General features: G+C 37.3%; 1 protein-coding gene across 1 annotated transcript; it reads right to left on the reverse strand.

Annotated features, from left to right (window-relative positions):
- Positions 1 to 62: 62 nt before the first annotated feature.
- On the reverse strand, positions 63 to 23,990 carry gpr156 (G protein-coupled receptor 156). Its single transcript, XM_051906955.1, has 10 exons — positions 23,224 to 23,990; positions 13,159 to 13,312; positions 12,310 to 12,437; positions 12,036 to 12,171; positions 10,471 to 10,581; positions 10,265 to 10,390; positions 9,830 to 9,925; positions 6,422 to 6,658; positions 5,719 to 5,880; positions 63 to 5,127 (listed from the first exon to the last, which is right to left on the reverse strand). The coding sequence occupies exons 2-10, from the start codon at positions 13,273 to 13,275 to the stop codon at positions 3,802 to 3,804; spliced, it is 2,439 nt and encodes an 812-aa protein (XP_051762915.1). The 5' UTR covers positions 13,276 to 13,312; positions 23,224 to 23,990; the 3' UTR covers positions 63 to 3,801.
- Between the last annotated feature and the right edge of the window lie 325 nt (positions 23,991 to 24,315).

Consider the following 24,315-nt stretch of genomic DNA (forward strand, 5'->3'; position numbering starts at 1 on the left):
TTAATGCAAATACTTCCTGGGGCAATTGTGTATGTGTGCTTGCACACATGCACAGATGTATATACAGTTGTGCACACATTTATTCACATAATATAAGCACAAATCTTATCAGTTACATTCAGTCTTTTAGTATGTGATCATGTTCCTGTATTTGTTTGTAGATGTTCAATGCTTACTAAGAGTGATTCAATAAATTTAGGTTCATAGAGAAAGCATGTTTACAGGAGGGACATAGACACATAAACATTTACACACACTTAAATATTTACACAAATGCAATATATGCAAAATAATTCGGTTTCGAAAAACACTGTTTAAACAAATAACATAAGATGCAGCTTTTCAGTCACATTTCCTGCTCCTTAAAGTTTAAATTAGATAAATGAGGAGATAAACACATATATAACAGCCTTGGTAAACATATTATCCTCTATCAAACAAAATGGAACACATCAAAAGACTAGTCAGAAATAAAAACCAAGTATGTTGTAAAGCATTCTGAATGAGACAGACTACTATTCACAAAATGTATCTTCAAAGCAATGACTATGGAATGTTTAATAAAGAGTTTTAATATTGCATGAAAAAGATTTATCAATTGGAAAGATTTAATTGATATTGAATATCACAGAACTGCAACCTAAAATGACCAAGGCACTACATCACATAAGAGTTCAAACAGTCAATGCAATACAAAACACACTAAAAGCTAACTTCACAGCTGATTGGGTTTTGTTTTGACAATATTTGCATATTCCTTCTTATCTAATTTCTCTTTTAGGTTTTGCAGTGTTTCTAAATTCAAATGAATGTAAATAATATTGTAAAAATCAGTCATACTCATAACCTAAAATTTTTAATTAAATTTGAATTACTGAAATGTATAAAAGGTGTATGGATATGAAAATAATAGCTTTCTTGAAGAAATAAGTGTAAACAAATAATTTTTTAAAACAGACACAGGAATTGGCTCTTGGCTCACACAAAAATGGCTCATTTCCATCAGAGAAGCAAGACCACCATGCCATTACTTTATGACCCTGTACATTATGTGCATTTCCCCCTCACTTGTAATATAGCTTTAATGAGTGTAAAAATGCCTAAAAACTCTAAAAAGTGATGTGACCATCAAATAAATGAATAAAATATGTGTACACATCTTTAAACAGTTTTCAAACATACACTGCCCGGCCGTAAAAAAGTCGCTGTTTGGATTTAAATAGGCAAAGACTTGCCTATAGAGTCTATGACTGGATCATTACTGCAGTGATTATTGTGTTTCTAGCATGTTATATGTCTGGCAGCAGTTCTTTTAACTCTCAGTGATGGAGTGTGTAGCTTTTCATTACTTAAATAACTATGCAGGAAGATGTATCATGGCTATATTCCAAGATGACAGCCAAGATTCATCAGGCTCAAATTGTGAATGAATGGTTGGGAGGGAGCATGAAGATTCATTTTCACACATGAATTGGCACCTCTGAGTCCAGACCTTAAATTCATTGAAAGTCTTTGGGATGTGCTGGAGGAGACTTTACAGAGTGCTCTTGCATCTTGCAAGATCTTGACCAAAAATTGATGCACCTCTTGATGGAAATAAGAGGTGCATCAATATTTGGTCAAGATCTTGTATTGACAATGCAAGAGTCAAGCACTCTGTAAAGTCTCCTCCAGCACATCCCAAAGACTTTCAATGAATCTAAAGTACCCCTATTATGGATTTTTGAAAATTACCTGTCATGTAGTGTGTAACATGGCTCTAAGTGAATGAAAACATCCTGCAAAGCTTTAAATCTGAAAGTGCACCATATATAAAGTTATTGTCTCTCAAAAGTAAGAGTCGACTTTGAGTCAATTAAATGATTCATTTGTAAAATGAATCCCAACCCGTTTTGTTGTGACGTCAAAACGAAACATTAGCATCTTGCCCGCCCACTTATTGCATGCGCAGACACCAGGGAAACCGTGAAACCCCTCAAACACTGCCAATACATGAAGAATCAGTGGTTAAAGTTCATTTTTACAACGATACCACAGCAGTATAGCCCGAACCTTGTGCTGTGTTCCCATCATTTTACTGACGACTGCTTCTCCAACCTAAATGCACTCAACGAGGGATTCGTAAGCCGGTTGTTACTGAAGGATGGGTCAGTACCCAGTTTATTTGGACCAGCTTCTTCCTCCTCCGAATTACAACCGGTAAGTATGATTAGTAATTGTTGCTGTTATGTTCTTTGTAGCATGGATAAGACGTATTTAGTTGTTTGTGTTGTGTACGCTCCGCGCAGCTTGTATGTTTCCGGCTAACCAGCTAACAGCAATATGTGTTCGCTCGCAAATGTCTAGAAATGTGTCAAATGTTTGTTGTTGTTATTACTTGGAGTTATGATAAAGAATAGAGCAATACGTTAGTGTACAACTGCAGTGCTTTATCAATACGTTTCTGCGTTGGGCTAACACATATACCATGACTGTTTGGGTGTTTACCACCGAGCTTTGGGCTAGGTTCACTAACATAAACACAGAACAACTTAGTCTTTATTTTCAGAACAGAGCGGAGCACCATCATTATTATAATACAATGTAAGTGATGCAAGCACTATACTGTACTCCGTGTTAACCAGCAGAAGTCATCTGACCAATCACCTCAGATTAGCGTCACGCAAACAAGGGGTTTGGAAAAATGAATCGTTGAGCGAATCATTTGGGAGTCGTTGAGCAAATAAGGTAAAAATAAATGCATATAATAAGACAATGAAAGTGTTTTTTGACCTTGCATCCTTGTAAACCTGTAATTGGGGACTTCCAAAACAAAACTTTCAAATGCCATAATAGGGGCACTTTAAGGTCTGGACTCAATTCATATGTGAAAAAGATTCTTACAACCATTCGTTCACAATTTGAGCCTGATTATTCTAGGCTTTGTCATCCTAAAATATGGCCATGATACATCTTCCTACATGGTTGTTTAAGAATGAAATGAACGATTAGGGTTAAAAGAACTGTTGTCAAACATTTGTATATGTATTGCCATATCTTACAAATTTCAATCATTTCAAATCATTCCCTGTTTTTATGATTTAGTTAATAATAAATTAATAATAAAATAATAATATAAATAATAATAAATTATACCACTTAATTATACTTATTCAACCACTTAAAGAGTTAGTTCACCCAAAAATTAAAATTCTGTCATTAATTACTCACCTTCATGTCGTTCCAAACCCGTAAGACTTTCGTTCATCTTCGGAACACAAATGAAGATCTTTTTGATGAAATCTGAGAGCTTTCTATCCCTGCATAGACAGCTACACGACTACCACTTTGACATTTAAAAAAATGTTTGTGTTGGTGAGATCGTAAAACGGGTGTGGAACAACATGAGAGTGAGTAATTAATGACAGAATTTTCAATTTTGGGTGAACCCTTTAATTAATTTTTTTTCTAGAATTCAGCCATTATGACATTATACAACATAGATATTTTTGACTTTAAGCACCATCAAAAATATCTACATTTTTATTAAACATGCAGGTTTTAAATAAAACATGTCCATCATAAAAAAGGTGTATTCAAGTCTGCATGAAGTGCATTTGTATTGTACACTGGCCAAATTTTGGAATAATTTTTAATAAAAGCCTTGGTGAGAATAAGAGACTTCTTTCAAAAACCTTAAAATTGAAATTATTCCAAACTAGGTAGCCTAGTGTATATCTGAATAACTTAATCAGGTTTAGACAAAACAAAAAAAGCATCATTATCACTGACCCATATATAAATAATGGATGTGCAGTCTGTTCAGACAAAGGTTGGTTTAAGGTCGACTTTAAAGTTCACGACAGGATGTGCAGAGCGGTAGAAGTCCTCATCCTCGCTGTCAGAGGTCCCTGAGGTGAGGCTGTCTGTTGAGTAGTAGGGGTGATGACAGGCCCCACAGTAGGGCCGCTGGTAGTAACAGTAGTCCTCTGAGCTGCTTGAGTCTGAGTCTGAGTAGTCATAGGGCTCCTCTGAGTGTTTGACCCCCTCTATCAGCCCAGCAGAGGCAGGCTGAGGAACCTGTCCTGTGAAAGGAGTAATGGAACATTTGTGAGAAGAACATTCCCAATTGTCCTGTCCAGAGCTCCGCCGAGTCTTTGCTTTCTCACCCCTCTTTCTCCTCTTTCCCTCATGCCAAAAGTCATGTCTTTGAGGGTTGCTGGTGGGACTAGTTTTAGAGTCATCATCCCTCAACTTTTCATGGTCTGGTAGTGCTGATGCCCTACTGCGCCCTGGAGGTACAGAGCCTGGAAAATAGTAAGGGGGAGGTCCACCTCGTGAGGAGTAAAATGGAGGTCTGCGTTTACGCATGAGATAGGGTGAGATGGTGGGGAAAAGGAAATGTAGAGGAGATCGAGGAGAAAGAGCCACATTCAGATCATCTGTATTGATGGTCGGACTCCGCGCCCGATCAGGCGATTTGACAGAACTGCTTATAGCATCCACACTCAGGTCCTGCAAGATCTCCACCAGCTGCTCATTGGTTACAAAACCCAGGCGCCCTGCTGATGACATGGCTGGAATCTCCATGGAGGCTGATGGCTCTGGAGACTCAACCTGAGGTGAACTACACCAAGCCGGATCCAAAGGGGGGGAACCCTGTGCTATTGTGTCCTGATCCGAAGGCACATCTAGTGACTTCTCCAAATTTTCTCTTTCAAGACCTGAGTTTCTAACATTGTTCACGGCTGGAGTTACATCTTCTTCATTTATATTCAGACTCACAACCTGATTGGCCTCAACTTTATGAGGTGGAGGCGTCAGGTGTGGTGGAGAAGAAGGAAAATTTGTAGCTACTGAACCTTCAGGGGACATTTGCTTTGAGGTAGTGTGAGTGGGAAGTGGTGGAGGAGGTACATAGGGAGGTGGAGAGAGAACTCCGGTGGGAGCAACTTCTGAATATTTCTTTAGAAGAAGGGTTGGAGAATCAGGAGATACCACTGTGGTTTGGGTGGAGGTGGAGTTGAGGTTAGTGTTGGAGGAGTCCATTTCTCCTTCATCCAAGGGGTGGTTAGCAGTCATCAGTTTGAGTAACTTGTCCTTGGCATTGTTCACTTGTTCCTGTAGGCTATCAATAACGGCATTCTTCTGCAAATATGGAGGAAACATGGGAAAATGGGTTAAATCCTCATCACCCTAATCACGGTCATTATCTACAATGGCTCACTTCACTAAGTAGGTGTATGGGATAGATGCCAATTTTACAGGATGTGAGATCATAATGCGGTGCCTTGAGGAAATGTAAAACAAAGGATCCAGCATCACTTGTGGGGTAGTGACGCAAAACACACTGCTGTCCACACCCAGCACTGGAATTCATCATCAGACACTTAACCAAACCAGGAATCACTGTGTGGATACTGTGTTTCATTGCTTTACTCAGGTCAGTGTAATCAAATGAACTCAGTTTTAATGTTGGCTTGACAAAATCCCAAAATCTCTAAAACCTCCTATATATAGCTACCATAATCTCAGTCCTTCACCCTCTTCTGAATTGGACTCGTGTGCTTTATCTGACTCGTTGCCAATGAACTAAAATACCATAGACATTTTTCTGTCTGTCTGTCTGTCTGTCTGTCTATCTATGTATCTATCTATGTATCTATCTATCTATCTATCTATCTATCTATCATCACTTTGCTTTGAATAACACAATGTAAATGCAATAACTATTGGTACCTCATTGATGAGTCTTTTCATGGAGTCATTTTCTCCAAGTAGATAATAGATCTCATCTTCGCTGTACATGGAGTGTGTGGACTTGCTAGGACTACTGAAGTATTTGGCCATTTGACTGGGATGAGAGTTTGTCTCCTCTTCAAACTGTCTCCATTGGGTCAGCTAAAGGGAAGAAGAAGAAGAAGAAGAAGAAGAAAAAGAAATAAATAGATAGGTACAAATACTGCAGGGGTATTAAATTATATACATTTACTGAGTTTTGTGTTGATGTTCAGTTATTAAATGATTTAGTTATTGTGCAATAACTAAGTTGAGGCATTACCAGGCCTGTGTGATTCATTAACCAAACCAGTCTTTTTGTGTTAACCACACACACACACACACACACACACACTTATAATACATGGAACTCTTTGGTTCTGATCTATGCTCATTGAAGTGGTAACATTATCCAAAATCCACACCGTCATAAAAAGCTGACATTAGCAGTGTCCTCTCCAAATGTACAGGACACATTGCATAAACACATCTGATGTTGAATGCTGACTCATTACTTGCTTCACCTCCTGTGGTAGATATATTGATTGGTTGTACCTCAGCTTAAGCCTTTTCAGATCCAAAAATTTAAATGTCTGGACAAAGACAGACTCAGAGTTTGAATTCAAATCATTGGCACATTGGCAGTGAATTGACCAGGACATACTTGAGGGACAAACAGAAGACAGTTTATGGCCATTGTACAGATGAAGATGGCTCCAGACACTACACTGTAGACCACATTGGGCCAGGCATACAGGTAAAGAGAGACAGGCACGGCCACAGCGGTCGACAGGGTAACCAGGCAGACAGCACCCATGATGGTCATAGACTGGTTTACTGGAGGTAAGCTGACACTGCTTGTCAGGCCGGCAAGATACGTGCCGTACAAGAGGAGGCTGCCCTGTAAAAAAGAAAATATATATGTATTGCTTTACAGTAATGAGAGGTGGGGGTGCTTAATTGTCATGAAAATAATGTCACATTCAGGGTTGTTTCCTGTTAAAAGTGCAGTAAGCGATTTCTGAGAAACACTGTTGCAAGTGGATCGGTCCAAAACACACTTGTAGCCAATCAGCAGTAATGAGGAGGGAGGTGCCTGTGTTGCATAGCGTGTTCATGGATTTGGGAGCGGAGCTATCAAGATTGTGATCCTTTTGGGTAGGGGCATGTTTGTGTTGGTGATTTCAAATAGCAACAGTGTTTTTCAGAAATCACTTACTGCACCTTTAAGCCCAAAGTATACTTCAGTTTTACTTTAGCGCAGACATTGGACAAAGATGAATCTTTCTAGAGCGCATGTGTTGGCTGCCTGCACTCACACACGCTATCAAACTGAGTATACTTTGAAATGCCATGCATTCGACTATATGCATACGCAAGCGTACGTGTAAAAAAAACAAGTATACTTTGGACTTTAAAACCATTAAAAAAAAACATTTTCATTACTTGAAATAAAATAAACTGTATAAATTAAAAAACTCAAAACTATAATAAATTAACTGAAATAGAATTAATTTAAAAAAACTTAAACTTCTTTTTTTTCATCTAGTTGCCAAAGCAATCTTTTTTAATTTTAACTGAGTTTAAACTGATATACTAAAATAACTAAAACTAAAATAAAAATTAATAAAAACTATACAGACATAAAAAAAATAATAATAATAATAATAAAAATGCTAAAAATCGCAACAAAATTACTAAAAACTTGAAAAAGGAAAATATTAAAATAAAAACTAATTCAAAATATAAATAAAACTATAATAGTATTTCAATTATATTAAAATAACACTGGTCACTAGGGGTGGGGGAAAATAGATTCACATATGAATCACGATTTTATCTTCCGCCAATTTAAATCGATTCACAAATTTTGAAAATCGATTTTCTAATCGATTTTGAATCGAATTGTGACCCCAAGAATCAATTTTGAATCGATTCGTGACCCCAAGAATCGATATGAATAGAATCGTGAGATCCCAAAAGATTCCCACCCCTACTGGTCAAGTTGAAAAAAATCTTTATAGTCCTACAAAAGGCTTCATTTTCTTGTATAAAACATATAAGCAATAATTCTACATTATGTAAAATACACTGTTCAAATGATTGGGGTCTGTATTATTTTATTTTTATTATTAAGTTTCTGCATTTATTTGATCAAAATACAATATAGTAAAAACAGTAATATTGTGAAATACAATATTTATTACAGCGTTTTTGATTTTATTATATTTCATGTAATGTAACTTATTCCTGTGATGGCAAACATCTCGGGTTACAACTGTAACCCTTGTTCCCTGAGAAGTCGCTGTGTCAAGGACGCTTTGGGAATGCCCCTGCATGATTGCGTCTGAAGCAGATGTATAAAATCAGTCCAATGGCATGACGGAACGTCACAGGTGGGGTGACGTCAGGACCAGTAGGCTTAAAAGCATATATGGAATGAGCGGCATTAGATTCAATCAGCTGAAGCAAGTCGATCACAGGGATGCAGGAAGTATGGCAGGCAAGGAGCCCCCAACACAGGACCTTAGGATAAGAACCAAGTCTTTTTCCACATATCTCAGGTATGAAGGCATCTGCGCGTAACCTTGATTATGCAGAACGGCTGCCACAGCTGCATCCACGCATTTCGTAAAGTGTGGGGTGATAAAGCTAGATTGAAAGGAAGAACCCAGTATTCGTATGCTTTGCCCCCGAAAGCAAACCTCAGGAACTTCCTGTGTTGTAGAAGGACGGATACATGGAAGCATGCATCCTTGGGATCTATTGTGACAAACCAGTCCTCAGACATGATTTGAGATACAATCTGTTTCATGTCAGCATCTTGAACTTGAGATATTTTGACAGAACGATTAGTCACAAAACTAATGTCGGACGCAACCCCCATCCATCTTCGGAAATATGAAGTACCGGCTGTAGAACCCAGATTCTCTCTCGGGTGGAGGAACATTGAGACATATTAAGCAGAAGTTTCTATGCTGCCAGAAAGTCTACAAAGGGAATCAGTCTCTCGAGACTGGCCTCTGGTGTAGTCTGAGTAGCCAACTCAGCACCCTGAAGTGGATAGGAACAACAAAGCTGGTTCCTCTGAAGCCCTCCTTGCCGCAACATTCCCAGGCGGACAATGGCACATGAACTCACTGGAAACCGCTGCGCCCTGAAGCACAGAGGGTGGCGGGGTTGGCAGAACAGCCTCCTGAGGGCACCAAGGAGGAATGGCCACTGTATAATGAGGTGAGAACTATTCCCCCCGAAGGGGCCTGCCCTCTGAAGTCCAGCACATCTGGCCTTCTCTTTGGCCGAAGCCTTTTTCGCAAGAATGACAGTCCTCAGATCCGCCTTCTGCTTCAGAGGCTTCGGCTGAGAATGCCGTCCCAGGACCCAAACTTTCTGAGAGGGAGCATGGGAAGCAACACTCTATGCTGTACAAGGAGCTTGTTGACAGCTGAGGCTGCTCCCGCCCAGTAGCCCCATAGAGTCCGGTGAGGGAGATATTCCAGGTCTCTTAGCAGGTCATCCTGCTGCTGTATACGCCTTACCCACAGCACCAAAGTTGTTCTAACCAGCCAGTAGGGTCTTCGGTCACCTTCGGCGTCACCCCATACCCATACTATTTCAGCTCCCCTATTATTTGCATATATTTTAATTGAGGACTGAAAAGGATTTATTCCAAGGGTGGGTGTGGAGCATGCAAAGCGGTAATCTCTCGCAATGCATGCAGTCAACCCTCTTGAGAACTGACCATGCATGCTCCACTCCCAAACAAACCACGCACAAATCATGTGTATCGTGTAACACACGATTTAAGTGCTTGTTTGCTCGCCATTATTGTCTTGGAGATGGATATTGGATATTGTCTTCGTGACTTGGACAAGCAACACTAAATAAGACAGACAATTCACACAGGGAGATTTCCTTTAAGCCTACTGGTCCTGACATCACCCCGCCTGTGATGTTCAGTCATGATATTGGACTGATTTCATACACATGCTTTAGACGCAATCACACAGAGGCGTTCCCAAAGCATCACTGATGCAGTGCGAGATCCCTCGAAAGGGAAGCTTAATTTTACCTTAAGCACGGAGAGCAGGATTACCCACAGGTCCGAGTAGTGAGAAGAACAGGAGTCTAGCTGGGTCAGAGAGTAGGATGCATCCAGCTCTATTACCTGACATGAAGAAATAAGACACAATACTTTTCATGCCATAAATGATTTGAGCTTGCATCAGTTCTCCTTTTAATGGATCTTTATATACCTCTATTTAGGAATAATGGTGGTGCAATGAGTTTCTGAGTAAATTTGGGTCTTTACCTCACACAAAATTATTATATAGTTTCCGCAAGGCTTGCAATATAGCACTTCTACCTCTATAGTGCTTTTATGGTGATTTTTTTTTTTTTTTTGTAGTTTTTGAAGCATGACAGACATGGTTCATTTGAATTGTCATTGTCTAGAAAATAGCTGTGTGAAAAAAGCTATTCAACAGAAAAATCAGGGTGAGTATACCTTCACCATAGCACTAATAGACCGAGAGCACTTGATCGGATCCGTCAGGCCCCATGTTGACAGAACAACAACATCCACTAGGACCAGTAACGCAACCAAACCCATCAGCTGGATGTCTCTAATAATCTGAAACACAACAGAACACTATTATGAAGCCAGTGACATCAAACAATAATTCATAGCCTAATTAGACACAGACAACTCACCACTCTCTTGTCGGGCACACGCTGAGTGAACACTCTGTAGAGCCGCCATGTTTTCCCAAGAATGGGGCCAAACACCAGAGAGCTGCCAATACACAGTGTCCACATCCGCGCCTGAGATGGTAGAGAAAAAAAATATGCACATTTAACACAAGACCCACCTTTAATTCTGTTCTGATTATAGTGACATGACAAATTCATTCACATTATTCTTTTGTATTTGTACATAACCAGCAAATTTCAATTATGAACTTGATGCAACAGAAGATAAGTACAACATCGTAGTTACATACTGACTATGCTGGTCCACCAGCTAGACCAGCACTATATCGGCACTAACCAGCATAAACCAGTAATGGAATTAATGCTGGTTTAGGCTGGGTTTTTCAGCAGGGTTCATTCATTGATCTTGCAAATTAATTTTTATGCCTTGGAAAGTCAAACATTTGGTTGTCTGTCATGTAATCTACATTGTTGTTGTTCCTTACTTATAATACAGGTATTTCTGAGCCACATTCAAACATCTGTGACTACACTCATTCTTAAAGCAGGCTTGTTTCATACTGATGGTGACTTATCACTGTTGCCTTCATTTCACACTCTACTTTGCACCTCTTACTCATGGGAAAATCACTGTAACCCTTAACCTCTTGTGGCAAATACACTACCAATTAAAATTTTGGAATGTGTAAAATTTAAAGAAGTCTCTTATGCTCACAAAGGCTGCATTTATTTGAACAAAATACAGTAAAAACAGCAATACTGTGAAATATTATCACAATTTTAAATATCAGTTTTCAATTTTTATATATTTTAAAATGTAATTCATTCCTGAGATGCTGAATTTTCAGCATCATTACTCCATTCTTCAATGTCACATGATCCTTCAGAAATCATTCTATTATTCTCAAGAAATATTTCGTTAAAAACAGATGTGCTGCTTAATATTTTTTTGTGGAAAACATTTTTTTTTTTTCATGATTCTTTGGTGAATAGAAAGTTCAAAAGAACAGCAGTCATTTGAAATAAATATCTTTACTGTGACTTTTGATAAATTGTATGCATTCTTGCTGAAGAAAAGTGTTAATTATTTTGAAAAAAAAAAAAAAAAACTTTTGAACCCTAGTGTATCTTTTTTAAACCACTACTAATCCATCCAAAACAGCCACACACACACACACACACACACACGCACACACACACACACACACACACACACACACACTTATGTTACATTTTCTAAATCCAGAGCCATTTCCAGCATAAACAATGGATATGCAATCAATCACAGATGTAGGATTTGAGAAGCCTTACAGCTTAAAGTCTTAAAGTCAACAAGAATTCTGTTAAATGTGTTTGGTGCATTAAAGGAGGTTTATGGAGTTGTAAAATGTAAACAGCCCTTTCGCAATTCAGAGCAATAAGCCAGCTGTGTGATTTATAGGACTGCTTTAAATATACTAAAGTAAAGGAAGGTACAAAGTGAAGGGGGTCTTAGGTAATCTGATAGAGTTGATTTTCAAAAACTAAATAACCGTGTGTGTGTGTGTGTGCGCGTGTGTGTATACCTGTAAGACAGCTCTTGATCCTGCTCCTGACAGTAGTTCTCTCTCCTCCACGGCGAATAAGAAGCCGCTGCTGTATGTGAGTACACTGCCACAGAGAGTCAACACATTCAGATTGGGACTGGACATCTTCACTATCCTGTGTCAGAGGTACAGAATCAAAATTCATGTTGGTGGCTATAGTTAGTGGACACAAAGACAACCTGTAATGCAATAAATGAGTCATAAGTCATGTTTGAGAGCTATGAGTACAAGAAGAGATCCAGCTATTTCGTACCTGTTGTTTTTGAAGCGCAGAGTGAAAATGAGGAAGAAAAGAGTCAGCAGAATCCCACAAGAGAGCAGCGTCCAGACCACAGCCCGAAGAGCAGGAGACAGAGATTGACTCTGTACACCCACACCCCTCTATACACAGACAAACCATAAAATATACTTAATATATACGATACTGTTCAAAAGTTTGGGGTCAGTAAATTTTTTTTTTTTATGTTTTTGAAAGAAGTCTTATGCTCACCAAGGCTGCATTTATTTGAACAAAAATACAGTAAAGACAGTAATAATGTGAAATATTATTACAATTTAAAATAACTTTTCTATTTGAATAAATATATGTTTTAAGTATCATTTATTCCTGTGATGCACAGCTGAATTTTCAGCCTCATTACTCCAGTCTTCAGTGTCACATGATCCTTCAGAAATTATTCTAATATGCTGATTTGATCCTCAAGAAACATTTCTTATTATCATCAGTGTCGAAAACAGTTGAGCTGTTTAATATTTTTGTAAAAAATGTGATATTTTTTCAGGATTCTTTATAATAGAAAGCTCAAAAGAGCAGCATTTATTTGAAATAGAAATCTTTTGTAATATTAGGAATGTCTTTACTGTCACTTTTGATCAATTTAATGCGTCCTTGCTAAATAAAATTGAGGGTTACTGACCCCAAACTTTTGAACACTATAGACTATACTATAGTGTACATGATGCATCTACAGTCTTACGTTTATATTAGGAAGATACAAAATATAAGCGTTTTCACTAGTGGTCTCACTCAGACTGTTTGTAAATGTAAATGTAATTGTCTCAGAGTGTGCAGTGGTGGACTGGGGTGAGTGTGTGTATGTACCGCTGAGAGCGCACAGAGTCTCTGCAGGACATCCCAGCCCTGCTGGCTGTTCACTCCTGGGTAGATGAAGCAGACGCCAGACTCACAGTGAGAGCTGCAGTTCAGTCCTGCCTCCATCACTGGCCTGAGCTCTAGCTCAACTCATACACACATCCTGAAGGACAGAAATGAAACAACATCTCACATATAAAAACAATATTTCATAGATCTTGCCAGTCAGTGGCAGTGGCATTTAACTTATTGTCACTACTAATATGAAAGTGAAAAAAAAGTGAAAGTGACATGTGAAGGCCAAGTATGGCAACCCATACTTGGAATTTGTCCTCTGCATTTAACCTATCCAAGTTACTGCATACTGTTTTTAAGTGCATTGTAGAAGACTGAACACAAGATGGTGCTGTTACTCACAGTGTCAATAGACTGAAATATAATAGTTATTCCCAGTTCAGCCTGTCTTTTTAGGACTGTAAAACACATACAAAATGATCTGTGATAATTTATTTATTTATTTATTTATTTATTTTATTTTATTTTTTTTGTCATTGGCTTCTTCAGATGAAGATGTAAGGCACAGTGCAGATACAACCCTCATCTTATGATGAAATTGACTAAGTTTCCAGAGATCCAGTTGATTTATGTGTAATAATAATAATAATAATAATAATAATAATAATAATCCCTTCAGTTTTCCTTCAGATTCTACAACCTAAAAAATTGTAACTTGACAGATATTATTGAAGCTTTACACTCTTGTTTGTCCCTGTGACAGAAAAGGGAAGGATAGATGGATATATTTGTTATTATTTGGACACTGACAGAACACAATGTAGAGAAATACAGTAAAAAAAAAAAAAAAAATCCAATCAAAACAGTCGGTATACAGTGTGTACAAAAGTAAGATCTAGTGGCATTCCTTATGTTTAATCACATTTTAATATCAGAGGTCTTTGATATTAAAAATTTATAGGATGTTTAAAGGTGCAGTAAGCGATTTCTGAGAAACACTGTTGATATCTGAAATCACTCTAAACAAACACACCCCTCCCTTCATTGCTCCACCCCCAAAATAATGAACACGCAGAAAAATAATGCAAAGATAGCGAACGAATGAGAAGGAAGAACAAAAAAACATACAGTACACAAAAGTATACACAAGCAAGAGTTGATTGTTAGTCACCAGCAGCACACCAGCTCCAGACAAACAATGACAATCAAAACTAACATTACAACAAATATCTTAATTTTCTGAAACATAGCTCTGTCTAGGGGTGACCCTGAATAGTCGACGATTCGATGCTTCGATAGGAGGAGCCTGATTCGACTACCAATCTCACAGTCGAATCTTCGCAGAGGTGTTATAAGACTACAGTAGATATGGGGGTGCTCAATATCTGATTTTACATAGACCTATACCGGTTTTCTCCCAATAAGTTAATATACAGCCTATTATGATAATGATATGATATGGTATTATGATTTTATTATTTTTAAATCGCGATTTTGAATAAAAATGTTAGTAAATGTTACAGTTAGACATGTTGACAATACAGCAATAAGAACCGTTAAGAGAAGAAAATGATCCGACCACCTGATGGCGCGCCTGATCACTCAGAAATGCGTTATTGAGTTGAAAAAAATGAGACATGGGCAGCGGAATTAGAAAAAAAGCAAAGTTATTAAACACGAGTTGAACTTATTTTAACTTTTTATTTTAACGCCGCGTTTTTAGCGTGCCATTTCATGGGTAAGACACAGCAAAAGACGTGAGACACGAGTGAAACCGCCAAACATAAAAACAATAGGAAAAATAGCACAATGGAATTGTCTAAAGAACTACTACTGTATGTTTGATATTTCATGTTTGCATGATGGTGACAGCCTGAAAGGTGCTGTTATTTTCTGTTTTTACAAAGCATTTGCTGTTAATAACAACCTATTACTGGTGTTATTTATTTACTTTTACTTTTTGGCTAAGAAATACTTAGCATTTTTCTTATTTTATATTATTTCTGAGTGTACAGGATTTAAGATAGGTTTGTACAACATTTGCCTTCATATTTCATGCATATTTTCTGCAAAGATATTTAATAAGTCATTTGTTTTACATTTACACCATGTTGATCACTTCAGTTGTGGTGCATTTGGAATAGTTCTTTTTTTAACCAGATTGTTAATAAAGAGAATGTTACTTGAATCATGTTGTAGTTGCATTTTTAAGTTGACTAGTTAAACATAAAAATAAATAAATACATTTTAAAAAATCGTAATCGTGAATCGGTCAATCGTTCTGAAAAAATCAAGATTTTATTTTTTTTCCATATTGCCCAGCCCTATGTACAATATAGCGTACATGAATTAGATAGAAACAGATAGAAATTTGTTGCTCATTCTCAATGGGAAAGTGCCCAAGCAACATCGCTTTGCAACAATGCTCAGCAACATTGTTCAAAAAGTTGCTCCGTGTATCATCACCTAAGGCAAATGCTGACCGAGTATTTGAAGGTTGAGCACACAAGCTCATTGGCTTCTGATACAGCAGGGACCAATCAGCTGTGCCCTACTGAGAATGATGTGACTGCAGCAGATTGAGTTTGCCAGTCTGTGCCATCTAGAGTTTCATGACAGAACTTTGTATTAAAACCAATGTTAATACTCAAATAGAGAGCAAAAACAACACAACCTCTGCATCCGTTTTCAGGCCTTCCCGCTTAGGTCTCTCCAACGCTGGAAAGCTTTTCTAATATTAACGCAGGTCCTAAAGCTCTTGTCTGATCACAGCCCTTCTTTTTCCAGTAATATTCCTCTGACCTTTTCTCTTTTGTAATGTCTCTCAGCCATCTCACTTTCTACAGTCTTTCTTCAAATAATGTCCCTCTTGCTCTCGCCTCCCCCATCATGAGTGGAAATACAATTATGTTGTGGTGCTCGGTCCAATCCACTTTCAACAGTTTTCCTCAGAAATCGCTTACTCCACCTTTATGGCATGTTATCAAGTTTTGCTTAGTATCAGTTCTGAGACTGTTGATATATCAAATGGCCTTTGGATCTCTCAGACCCCAACAGAACAGAAAGCATCAGTAAACTGAACAAAGTGACACCAGACCTCACTGAAATCACAACTGCCTCCCATGTGACGTTGAACATTAGAACTTAAAAAGTACAGGCTCATTCTCCTCTTCATTACATAAATATACCCTTGATGTTTAAAAACTGTAATCATGTTGCTCCTCAATCCCTAATGAAAAAAGGAGGGAAAAGCTCAGGCTTGCCTCCACAATACACAGTTTAAAGAGCTGCAAGCAAGACACTAAATCCCACATGGATGCACCGATTACCACTCACAATGCAGCGCTGTGCGTCACATCGGCAAAATAACCGCATGTATGAGCCTGAAAGGGCAGACCACATTACCTGTGCTGTGATCTTCACAAAGTCTGAATGTCTGTAGCAACACTTCCAATGTGCCAGTCTGTTTGAGGCATGCAAACATGAGTAAAATAGCCTGTATTATGCAACATCAAATGATTTTCAATGCTGTCCTCACCTGTTCTTGTATTAGTGGTACTGTTTATGGTGAACTTTTCAAGTCTGCCTTTTTAAATTTTAAATATGGGTGTGCCCGCTGTCTTACTGAAGGTATGTGTTTATGAGCAGGGCATGTGGGTAATTGGCATGAAATACTTTTGGGAAGTTGACACATCCTTGCTAATTCTTTCTAATAATTATTCATGCAACTTTAAACTCTATGAGACAAACGGACAGTTTAGGGTTAGTCAACTTTTTTTTTTAAAGAAAGAAAAATTAATACTTTTATTCAGCATGGATGCATTGAATTGATTAAATAGATTATAATGTTACACAAAAATCAAATAAATGCTGTTCTTTTGAACTTTTTATTCATCAAAAAATCCTGAAAAAAATGTTATCACAGTTTCCACAAAAATAAAATAAAAATCAGCATATTAGAATGATTTCTGAAGGATCATGTGACACTGAAGACTGGAGTAATGATGCTGAAAATTCAGCTTTGCCATCACAGGAATAAATTACATTTAAAAATACATTCAAATAGAAAACAGTTGTTTGAAATTGTAATAATATTTCACAATATTGCTGTTTTTACTATTTTACTATTAACAATTATAGTAAGATTTTTGACTTATATATTCATATAAAATTTCATTTAAAATACTGATGAGGATAAAAAGTGTTCATGGTCATGTTATGCATCAACTACCCGTTTATCCAAATCTCCTACCTTTCATTATGTCATATTTTTATTAGTAATGACATAGATGCCTATAGTTGTATCATATTATCTCATTTGTTTATGAATCAGTATATTTGTGTCTGAATGTTTGAAGTCTGACATGATGCCTCGCATGAAAGTGTGACTAAGCGTTAGAGTGAAGTTAAAGTTGCAGTGGATCTTTATGACTGCATGTCATGAGCTCTATGAGTCTATCAGAGAGTGCCAGCGTCTGCTATGATAGTGTGGATGTGACTGAGACTGTCTTCAGGAATTTGCATGGCTCCAAGTGCCCGAGGCACAGACTTTAATAAAGCGCCTCTCACAGACACGCGGTTACTAACAAACAAACGACTCTGGAAACAGACAGCAGCCACATATACAAACGCTCATCTGCAACACAGTGGGACCCAGAAAATTTGCACATCAAGTATGAAAACCTTGAAAGGTAAATTCAAAATTATTCATTTAAGAAGATCCAAGGTCAACCAACACTCATCAGATTCATATAGCAACAGGCAAATCAATGAAACGCAAGTTCATGTAACCAACACTAAAACACAATTATGATGAAATTATCACTTTGGACACAAGAGTGGAAAAGCAAAATATAACCCGAATTCCAGAAATGTTGGGACATTTTTTAAATTTGAATAGAATAAAAACTAAAAGACTTTCAAATCACATGAGCCAATATTTTATTCACAATATAACATAATTAACATAACAATGTTTAAACTGAGAAAATTGACACTTTTATCCACTAAATGAGCTCATTTCAAATTTGATGCCTGCTACAGGTCTAAAAAAGTTGATATGGGGGCAACAAATGGCTGAAAAAGCAATAAATTTTGAAAAGATTCAGCTGGGAGAACATCTAGTAACTAATTAAGGTCATTGATATCAGGTCTGTAACACGATTAGCTATAAAAGGGATGTCTCTCAGAAGTAAAGATGGGCAGCTGTGAAAGAGTGCGTAAAAGATTGTGGAATACTTTAAAAACAATATTCCTCAACATCAAATTGCAAAGGCTTTGCAATTCTCATCATCTACAGTGCATAACATCATCAAAAGATTCAGAGAAACTGGAGAAATCTCTGTGCGTAAGGGACAAAGCCAAAGACCTTTATTGGATGCCCGTGGTCTTCAGGCCCTCAGACGACACTGCATCACTCATCGCATGATTGTGTCAATGACATTACTAAATGGAATGTCATTGACACAGGAATACTTCCAGAAACCACTATCGGTAAACACAATCTGCCGTGCCATCTGCAGATGCCAACTAAAGCTCTATCATGCAAAAAGGAAGCCATATGTAAACATGGTCCAGAAGCGTCTTCGTGTCCTGTGGGCCAAGACTCATTTAAAATGGACTGTTTCAAAGTGGAAAAGTGTTCTATGGTCAGACGAGTCCAAATTTGACATTCTTGTTGGAAATCACAGACACTGTGTCCTCCGGGCTAAAGAGGAGGGATACCTTCCAGCGTGTTATCAGCGTTCAGTTCAAAAGCCAGCATCTCTCATGGTATGGGGGTGCATAAGTGCATATGGTATGGGCAACTTGCATGTTTTGGAAGGCACTATGAATGCTGAAAGGTATATAAAGGTTTTAGAGCAACATATACTCCCCTCCAGATGACGTCTATTTCAGGGAAGGCCTTGTGTATTTCAGCAGGACAATGCAAAACCACATACTGCAGCTATTACAACAGCATGGCTTCGTCGTAGAAGAGTCCGGGTGCTGAATTGGCCTGCCTGCAGTCCAGATCTTTCACCTATAGAGAACATGTATGTTTAAAGTGCCTATATTCTATTTTAAAGACTCATAATTTTGTTTTGGAGGTCTCCTACAAAAGGTTTGCACGCATCCAAAGCCAAAAATCACTTTAATTCCCACAGTGTCTGAAATGGTTCGATAAAGCATTCAGTCTCTCTAAACCCCTCGTTTTTGGACTGATTGGTCAGATGGCCCAGTCAGTTGTGATTGGTCTACTGCTTACAGCACGTATTGGAAACAAAATGCCTATTACCAGATCTGAATTTCATCTCTGGAGGATTCCTCAGCATTTGTAAACACAGTGATACAAACAGTAACGATGGTGACGGTTTTTCCATATCAATACAATCCCAAGTCCTCACCCTTTTGAAGTGCATGCAAAGTGGAGTTGCTTTCGCAGCACAGAAGACAGCATCTTCTCGACATGTTGACAACATGAACCAAACTCTTCCAGGCCTCAGCCACAACTACAGTGTTTGAGTTTGAGGGTGGGTCAAAGACAAGTAGACGTTGTTCGCGGGCAGCCAATGAAGACCATAGGCTGGCATTATGCAAATGTGTTACAAACCTAAGTTGGTTGTGCAGGGGAAAAAATGGAATTACTGACAACTCGTTTCAGGCAGTTCAGAATTGGTTTGTTCTTTTAGGAGATAATAACTCTATTTATCATACTTTGATCTTTAAAACTTTGCAGACCTTTTAAATTCACAGCTAAATTTACTAAATTGACACTACATGAAAGGTAATAGCCAAAAAAAGCAAAATAGGGGCACTTTAAGTTTGTTACAGCAGTGTTTTGTTTTTTGAAACTAAGAAAGCCTCTGTCAAGCAACTACATATGTAATTTAACATATGATGCAGGCCTAGACTGGTCTTGAGAGATATGTGAGACTGAAACTTGGTCTTGAGTCCAGGAGAAAAGAATTTTTACAAATGCTAGTTGTGATTTTGCAGACTTGCGCTGATGAGTCAAGATGAGTCACAGACAGAGCCTCAAACTAGCTGCTGTTTAGTATACAGGCCGTGTGAACTGATTTATACCAAAAAAATAAAAAATAAAATTCTAACAACCCCTGTCTATGATGTCAATATCATAAATTGTATTTGTCATACTTGTCTTGTCATACTTGTAATATCACATAAAGTTTATCATGTCTGAGACTGCAGAACAGATATGCAGCCTTAACTTTGGAGCCAAGTTATATAGTATCAAGCTTTAAGACATACTGTTAAATACACAGTATCACAGCAATCATGAATATTTTAAAATTTAATAATGACAATCATAGACATGGATATTGAATCCTGAAACGAATTAATTTTGACTATTAGTGTGTATTTCCTCATTTTAGAGGTACAGAAGTTAAAACGGATTTGACACTTATTTTTTTTGTCATAATGGTTGCAAATAAACATGTGCTTTAATACAAAAATCTCTGGCTTCTTGATTTCTGCAAAATCTGATGTACAAATAGATACATTAATTAATTTGTTTGCTGAGAGGTATACATATGATTAAATACTTTACATACTTTTTTTTTTTTTCAATCAGCAGCTTTTGATACATTATACATGTAGGTTTTGTTTGGGCATTAAGCTGAAACCGCAGTTTTATCTGATCTGAGCATTAAAATGATTGTTATTCATGTAATGTAATGTTTTCAGATTAATGTAGTCATAACAAGTTATGTTAAATACATATTTGTGTCTTGAATAAATAAATGTTACCAAATGCAACATGTTTTTTTAAGCCGTCTGACAAAACATTTTTACAGTGCAGTTTCCTGGCACTTTAGTTTCTGTCTTTAGGTGATTAGGATTATCAAAGCCAGCATTAGTTCAGGCATTTTAGTGTTACTAAAATGAAACCTTTTAAGCTAAAACTTTGTTTTATGTGTCAATGACTTTAGAAAGGCAGTGCATTATAAAGTCAGCTGACTTTATAACACTTTAATTCCTTCTGGAAAGGCACCAGGCAGATAAAATCTAGCGTTCACATTTAATACATATTTTTTAACATCAGATGAGTTTAAACATGCATGCATTATAGTATCAGATTCATGACACATCTCTTTTCAGGGTGGTTTGGAAATTCCTGTAGTTCCTTCCTAAAGTTGTATTGTCATCTGTCCCAATATAGATCTGTAGTTTACAGTTTCCTGCAGGCACGACCGGCGCAGAGAGGCATTTCCGACCATTTTTCACTCTTTACTGCAGAATGGGGAGATGGTGTAAAGACAGAGCAGGCCTGACTGGACAGTTGAGAGCATCTCACAGGACAACCAGCACATGGAGTTCATGTGAGCTCTGCTTTAAAACACACTACAAACGCCTCAGAAAAAACACTCTTCTAAAGGTGTGTCTTCTGTTCTCATTAGACTTCTCTCTCATGAACGAGTAAACATTGCATTTAGCTGTTTTGTATTGAATATTCTCTTTAACATAGTTTTCTAAGCATTTATTTATTCGTCACAGCAGGTCTAGGATTTTTGCCTCATGTGCAGACTTCAGAGAAGTGAATGAGACATTGATAATTGGATCATTGACGAATAAGGTTTTTAAAAGTGTTAAAAAAAAAACCTAATGGAGATATAATTAATTTTGAAGTTTTATTAAGTGTTAGCAAAGAGATTATGTGGTTTTTATAATCAGTTAACACTTCTTTTGTCATTTTTTACAAGATGGACAAAATTTGTCACCAAAAAAGTCATTCGCTTTAACCAAAATTTCAGTTTTACCAAATGACACTTTTGGTTATACCGAATGACGATATTTTCAAACAATGCTAACAGACTGATATCTAGCAAAAGGACAATCAATCATTTTATATGTAGTACAAGTTATTAAAATATTACAACATTTTCCATGTTTTATAGCGGTTGTACCGAATGACCTGATGTTTCGGGACATGCGTATGAGCAAGTGAAAACATGAATTGTTCAAATAGTTAAGAGAGAGTTCGTTACTTTGCTTCATGACCATGTGGTCCTTTGCAGGTGTCTGAATGATGTCACATCCTGTCACATGATATTGACCGCATGACCAAAGTGGTCCCTTTATATTGGTTACTCCGAATGACATCAATGAAATTCATTTTTCCAGACATTCTTTCTCATAACAAAGCAACGACTTCTACACATAATTTTAATACCATTTTGCACTATGTTTATATATGATGCCAGAATAAAAAATATATACATTTATTACATTTTAAGATATTTTAATCACAAATTAAATGGCTGTATTGGCCTTTGGACGGTTAAACCAAATGACTTTTGATCTTTCAAAATCTTTAAAATACCTTTATATGTAGCAAAATATAATTAAAACCTTTTGGATTCAATAAAAGAGATCTACCTTACATACTTCGGATGTCATATCTTTGTTTTTTATAATTATTAAGGCCTTTGGGGAAAAAAAAAAAAAAAAAAAACCGTCACGTCATTGACCCATCTACAGAAAAGCGCAGCTAGTGTGTTTGGGGATCATATATGAACAATCAATCCGCCTCACTCTGTTTTAATCCGTTTAGCAATTTAATCTAAGCTGATCAAGTATGAATGCCAGTTATTATTGGTTTACCCCCGCCGACTCAACGCCCACTGAGAAGACGCCAATAAGCCGCCAAATGAAAGTCACGGCACATCTCAGAAGAAAAAAAAAAAAAAAAAAAAAAATGGAATGAACTGCGTTTCGTTTTAGAAGCAAACTTAAATTTACTCAGATAACTTTGTTTTGTAGCCTATTTCTTTAGGACGTGGAACTTAAATACTTAGCTAACTATATAATTATTTAAAATAATAAAATTAACATTGAAATTAATACATATAAAGCATTTATTATTGCTATTATTATTATTATTAATAAATTAATAGTTGCTGTTGTTGTTATCAATGTCGTTGCATGTATTCTACGATATTTTACCACATTTTTGTGTAGAATATGGCAGCAGTTTCTAGTTAATTTTAGGTAGCTACTGTTTTACGTACAGAATCTGCAACATGAAATTGCTTTATGAAAATAGATTGAGCAAACCTGTGATCCATGTCCTGATGCCCCCACATGATCCTTGAGAGATCCGATACAATGCGTCCCATTTAACAAGCGACATCACATTACAGCAGCAAAAGTAATAACGGGTGATCCAAAGGTTTAGTCTGTAGTTTTTGAGTTTTGATTGTCTGTGCCATCTATGATGAACAGCAAACTGTATAAACTCCTGAAACACTGAAGTGAGTTCAGCGGACTGAGTCAGAGAGAGAAAGAGGAGGTGGCTGAGAAAGGGAGGGAGACACAGAGAGAGGTTCATTTGGACTGCAAAGTGGATATGGTAGGTATAACCTAATGAATTCAGGTCGATTAAGTCATTTTATAATTGACTTTTTTTGTGTAGGCTACATTCTATAATCACTTATAATACCAATGTTACCATTTTTTTTTTTTTTTACTTTTTAAAATTATTTAAAATGCATTTTAATGTTTGAAAATGACATTTTTGTTTATTATACTCGCCACGTTATACCCAATGCAAAAAAAGTTAACCACTATATGGTAGTAATTAATTGTTTGTCTTCTCCTAACGTGTGTTGACTTAACTAGGAGGTCTCGTGGGACAGGGTGGAGTGTGGGATAGGGTGGATTCTGTACTGCATGGGAGTCATTATAAAAACAACACACAAAAAATATATCATACACTACAATGGAAAGAAATACACTCGTGTTTATCACACCTGCTCCATTACGCAGTAGTGAGCGCATGCGTGTTAAGATAGCAGACTGATTTGGGGGTTCGGTGAGTCGATGACGCCATCTCGCTCCAAGCGAGCAAATAATAACGCAGATGATAGAAACTCGCTGCGAGGCGCGAGCCATAGGGGTTATTAAAACTTCAAGGGTTCTTACTGTGAGTCTAGGCATGCGGTTATAGCTATTCCTTGGAAAGGAACGACAAACAGACTTTAGGCTTGCTTATTGTTTCTTTAGTCAAATTGTATGTAGGCCTACGACAATATTTTTAGCATTGTGACCCAGGGCCGTAACCACCATAGACATTGAGGGGGACTCTGTATGATGTTAGGATGACAAAAAGGTTTAAAAGTTAAATTTTTAGTCTGGTCTGCCTCAGCG

The sequence above is a fragment of the Ctenopharyngodon idella genome, chromosome 9 (assembly GCF_019924925.1).
Source record: "Ctenopharyngodon idella isolate HZGC_01 chromosome 9, HZGC01, whole genome shotgun sequence".
In the NCBI taxonomy this organism is placed as follows: Eukaryota; Metazoa; Chordata; class Actinopteri; order Cypriniformes; family Xenocyprididae; genus Ctenopharyngodon; species Ctenopharyngodon idella.

What these genes read in the sequence shown, in the direction of transcription:
- gpr156 (XM_051906955.1), bottom strand. Translation starts at nt 13,275, where the DNA reads ATGGAGGCAGGACTGAACTGCAGCTCTCACTGTGAGTCTGGCGTCTGC. An exon ending in GTGTGCCCGACAAGAGAGTG is followed by an intron (nt 10,391 to 10,470) that starts GTGAGTTGTCTG and finishes GTTGTGTTTCAG; the next exon opens with ATTATTAGAGACATCCAGCT. An exon ending in TCCTGCTCTCCGTGCTTAAG is followed by an intron (nt 6,659 to 9,829) that starts GTAAAATTAAGC and finishes TCTTTTTTACAG; the next exon opens with GGCAGCCTCCTCTTGTACGG.